This window comes from Mus musculus, chromosome 7 (assembly GCF_000001635.26).
Source record: "Mus musculus strain C57BL/6J chromosome 7, GRCm38.p6 C57BL/6J".
Classification (NCBI taxonomy): Eukaryota; Metazoa; Chordata; class Mammalia; order Rodentia; family Muridae; genus Mus; species Mus musculus.
In genome coordinates, this window is record NC_000073.6 from 22,026,364 (window position 1) to 22,031,867 (window position 5,504).

The following is a 5,504-nucleotide window of genomic DNA, read 5'->3' on the forward strand; positions in this document are numbered from 1 at the left end:
AAAAAAGTGTTGGAAGATCATAGAACCCAATAAACCACCCCATAACAATGCTTAGGGATAAGGAGATACACAGATTAGCAAGCAGAGATCAGTGTCATAGGATACACTGAACTGATTAAACTAAATTTAGAAAATACACTTTATTATGGCTAGTGTTATGATCAAGACATGGTGCCATAGTTTGTCAGTTTAGGGTCGGTGCAAGTCTGTGAAAATGTACATGGGATGTCTCAGTATTAATTTTGTAACTCAGTGTGAATCCATTCCTCAATATGGAACATACAAACTGATGGTACCTATTCTATTATTTCAAGCTCTTTCAATATAGCTGTTATTAATGATTTCCCATTCCTCCAAAACTGCAAGTGAAGTGTCAAATGTGTTGGATAAATTTCTCAGTTTGGGGCTGGAGCGATGCCTCAGTAGGGTAGAACCCTGGCCACATTTACATTGGATCAGAGCTTGATTCTGAGAAACTATATTCATAGGCATACATATGTTTGTAACTCCAGCTCTAGGGGTATGACACCTATTCTTCATAAGAGGAGGAAATCCCTACAAATACATACACACCCCACACACATAAACCAAAAAAAAAAAAAAATGAATGCTAAAGTTTTCTTTATTCACAGGAGTAAGTATCACTGGTCAGATATTAAGTTTCATCACACTGAGAGCTATAATCACTCCTGGATTTATCTTTTGGTTTTCACTGCCCTGGTCATTCTCATGCAGCTGAAATTGTTAAGTTCTTGAATTTAATCTTCTGAGAAAATAATTTTTTGACTGGCAAGCCACTGACAGACAGAGTGACAACGTTGCCACCTCATTGCTCTATATGTCTTGTCTCCTGTCGGATTGGTAGGTGTTTGTGATGATTGGAAAAACAATATCACCATAGCCCAGAGTGAAGTCTTTACCAAGGTCTTTCAGAAGAACATCTCCAGTGTGGATCCTGGATTCCTCCCTGGTCTTCTTAAGGCTTCTGAGCGTGAGCTGTTTCTGCCTCTTTTCCTATTTATTCTCGATATGCTCAGCAGATTGTACTGCTCTAGAGAGCACAAAGTTATGTTGTTCAGTGCTTGACTCTCACCTCAGTAGGGCCCAAGGTAGCAAAGCATATATCTTCTAACTAAAGTGGAATGACATGCAATATATTTACTATTTATAAAAATTTCATCCTTGAAAATATTTATAATAACAATACATTCTAATTTGTTCAGATAGGGAAATATAGAGAGGGATTCTGTTCTTGTATGAAGTTTGAAATATTAGGTAAGAAGGAGCAGAGAGTAAAATTTGGTGAAGACCGTATACACATTAAACATTAGGAAAAATCGGTTGCATCAGTTTTAATCCAGCCTGCAGCAGAATGCAGTTATATACAGGATAACAGAGGATGGTGAATAACTCACTTACCATGTCAGTCAGATTCTAACCAGAAATCATTTCACATCAACAAATGATTATAACCATAGTCTTTTAAAATTACAGCAGTGAGCACCACACCTTGTTGAAAACAAAATGTTGAAAACATACTTATGGAATAAAGTACTTAATGGTATTAATAAAACTGTCTTCTGTATTTGGCATTTTTTAAGTGACTCTGGTTTTCAACATTTGAAGAGCACAGAACAAGGATCTTTAGGATCTCTGAAGATCAACAGTAAGGGGCAGATACTGGGGAAGACTGCAGCCAGAACCTCACTGACAAGCCTTATGAAGAGTCGAGAATGTATAAAAAAGGCATGAAAGATGATACAAATACAATTTAGAAGATAAAAGCTAACAAATGTGACCACCAGCATCAAGATAGTACGGGTTGCTCTGGTCTCAGCTTGGCCTCTAGGGTTCTGATTGGGAGTGAGGATGTCCTGCATTCGCTGGCAATGTCTATGGAGGAGAAGTATCATGGAGACACTGGTCCAGATCATGATGCTCATGAATGTGGCATCATGGGCAAACTGCAAGACAATGCCTACAATGAATCCAGAAGTGGAACAGAACAAGTTGCTTTTAGAGTCAGTGTTATTGTCTGTTATCTGTGGACCAGTGACCCTAATTGGAATGTGGATGTTACTTAAGACACTGAAAAACCAACAACTGTAACAAGAATAACTCGCCAAATTTTGGACACTTGCTCTGAGTATAAGTTTACCTTTACCTCTACTAAGAGGAAAAAGAGTGACAAACTGATGGATACTCAGGACACAGGTGGAACACAAGTTTGTGCTTCTTGCCACCAGGCGACTGAAGGATTCTAATTTACATTTGAGTTCATTTGGAGGAGTTTTGGGAGCAAAAGCCATCATGTTGTTTGGAAATATAGTGAGGAATAGAGTCAAGGCATTGGCCACAGCCATGTGGCTTAAAATCACCTGTCTGGGTCTCTGTTTATAACCAGTCAAGACTGGAGAGAAATTATGGACAAACAGAAAGACATTGGCCACAGTCCCAACCCCAAACTGGCAAAGCAAGAGGAGCTGAAGAGCCACTTCCTCAGTGGTTTTCACGGATTTATCATGAACAGACATGGAGAGGGCTTTACAGGACCCTGGAGTGATGATTAGGTCGGACACTACTCTTCTAGGGTCTCTGTTTTATTGTCCACACTTACCAATTGATTTGACACAATTTCTTCACTTGATAAGTGAGACACTATTCTATCACACTACAGGTAAATTGCCTGGAAAACAATGTATATATAATAACTCAAATAAAATTTTATCCTGATTTTATTACTCTGGCCTTGAGATAAATTTTGTAATGCAACTAAAAATTTATTGGTCCAGTAGCTCAAGAACACAATAACACAATTTTAACACACATTGGTTCTTGCATATGAATACAGACAGGAAAGAGAGTAATTTGAACATGTGATCCCATCATCAGAATTCAATACAATTAGGAGGGAGGGGAGGCTTCAATTGGGATATAACTAAATCATTAAAAATAAAACAATATATAAATGCAGCATAAAAACTATTAATTGAATTTCCTTATGTTATAGCAACATATTAAAAATTATGTGTATCAGAATAACATGTAAGATTGCTAATAATAAAATTGTGTAATTGAATTCAGGTGTAGAAAATTAAGTTGTTGGATTCTGAAAAAATTTTATACTACTCATCCACACGAACAAACACACACACACACACACACACACACACACACACATACACACACACACACAAACACACCACATATTTCTAATAGCCAGCTGTCTTCTGATCACACTGATGAACATATACAGACATATATGTCCTCCATGTAAAAAAAAATCCAACTTGCTAAGACGTTTCATCTATTCATATTTTTCCTGATCTTAATTTTTGTTCTAAAATGTCAGGTGCCAGAGCCTTAGCTGTGTCACCTGAAGCTTCCCTCCAAAGTTACTAACACAATCACTGTTACACCCTTTGCAAGCTGATGCTTAGTCTGCATTTTACTTGTTTATATGTTTTCTGTAGGAACATGAGGGCCTCCATCCACCAGATAAAATTCAACATCTCACATACATGTTACACTGAATGCTGTTTTCTCCTGAGTACTAATCTAGGACAGAGACATTTCTTTGAGACAAAAGCAAAATATTAAGCTATATAAGGTTACCTGCAGACTTCAGAAAGGAATAATATTTCATGTTGACTTCAGAAGACAATTTTCACTTAAAAAAAAAGAAGAGAATTTTAAGTAGAAGTCTGTGGTTGGAAGAATCCCACCTTCTGAGCCTCAGTCAGGATGAAGATGCTCATCTGAAAACCAGCTGCAGAGCACAGCTCCTATAGAAGTATATTTCCTAGTGCCTGGATTGAGGAACTTCTCTGTGTCACTCTTTGCCTGAGAAAGAATGCAATGAAATTTAGAATGGTTTCTTATTCTCCATGCAAATCTGTGAAGGTAACCCAACAAAGTCCAAGTTTCCTGTCTCATAAAATAATAGGGCACTGGGACATGACATCCTTCAGAGAGTTTATTATTGTGTCATCTGTGGCGTCCACACATTTGTCTGCATGGTGTCTTTGGGATACCTCCAATGAAGGAAAAATCATTTTTCCCCAGAGCAAACCTCCATTCCTTTCTGATACTTACTGATGATGTCTAGGAGTTTGTTAGATGTTAATGAGTACCTGGGCAGAAATTAGGGAAGGGTTTTCATGTTTCCTTTGGGAGAATCTAAGTTCTGAATTGAGTTTGTCATCAGATGTGAATTGGGGCGCTCCAGGGTAGAACAAGGGACTCATTATATGAGTTTCTACAGAGTACTTTCCTCCCTACTATTTCACTTCTGCAAAATTATTCTGACACCAAGTCCTCCCAGAAAACTGGCAATGTATCAGTCAGATTCTGTAATTTCCCAGGAAGTTGCTTCATTACAACTTTTCCCATGATTGACCCAGGACATTTATAAAAGTCAAATTTATTAAGTAAAGCTGGTCTCTCTCACCTGAATCCTGGGGTTATTCCCATATCCACTTGTTTTCAGGAAGATCATGCCTTGTTTTCTGATATACTCATGAATCCTTATCACAGGTCTAATATACTTTGGTAGTATCTAGAGAATTTCATTTGTAATTAAGTAATCCTGGACATACAAGCAAAGATATGGATTTAGCAATCATTAAGAAATACATAGCTCCAACTCATTTCTGCTCTAGGTATAATAAAAAACTAGGGACTTAGTTTTGATTTTCAATGATGAAAAGTAAAAATTCAGGTTATAAATCTAAGAATTGTATGTTCCAAACCTTTATTCATATTTAAGCCTGCAACAATATTGTCTCAGGCACAATGAACTTATACTTTCATGTGTGAGAATTAAGATATCACTGTACAATATTTTTACAAATGCAAATACCAGCATTTAGAATGGAATATATGTGGAAATAGGACAAAAAGAAAGAATAACTTATCATTAATTGCTCAGATACCTTATGTTTGTCTAGCACAAGCACATTTCTATGATCTCATCTGTAAAATTTATATCGGCTAATTGATATTTACATATGGCTTATTAGCCTAGTACATAATTATATTGGAATAACCTTCCTAGTCAGGAATTTGTTAGAATCATGGCATGTTGAAAAAATGAGGAGGTAAAATACAGTCTTCTAAAGAATGAAAAGGTGATAATGGAAGATGAAGAGTTAGATTTGGGTGTGTGTAGGAGGAAAAGTAGACGAGGAAATATGGAGAGGAATAGCTAACATTAGGGTTATTTTTTTGCAAATATGTACAGAAACATTGTACTGTGGGGCTTCCTGTAATATGTTGACACACATAGTTCAAAAGAGTTTTAAAAACCAGCACTATATTAGTTGGACAGTTTTCCACATAAATGTCTGACGTTGAATAATGTAAAGTTCTTTTCTTTTCTTTTTTGTAATTTCTTTTTTTCAGGTATTAATAAGTTCTTATTGGATATTTTCTTCATTTTCATTTCAAATATTATCCCTCCTGGAAACCCTCTATAGCATCCCCTATCCCCCTACTTATATGAG

General features: G+C 36.6%; 1 protein-coding gene across 1 annotated transcript; it reads right to left on the reverse strand.

The window, feature by feature from the left end:
* Window positions 1–1,613: 1,613 nt before the first annotated feature.
* Window positions 1,614–2,534, reverse strand: Vmn1r138 (vomeronasal 1 receptor 138). Its single transcript, NM_001167169.1, has one exon. It carries the CDS (start codon window positions 2,532–2,534, stop codon window positions 1,614–1,616), a length of 921 nt encoding a protein of 306 aa, NP_001160641.1.
* Between the last annotated feature and the right edge of the window lie 2,970 nt (window positions 2,535–5,504).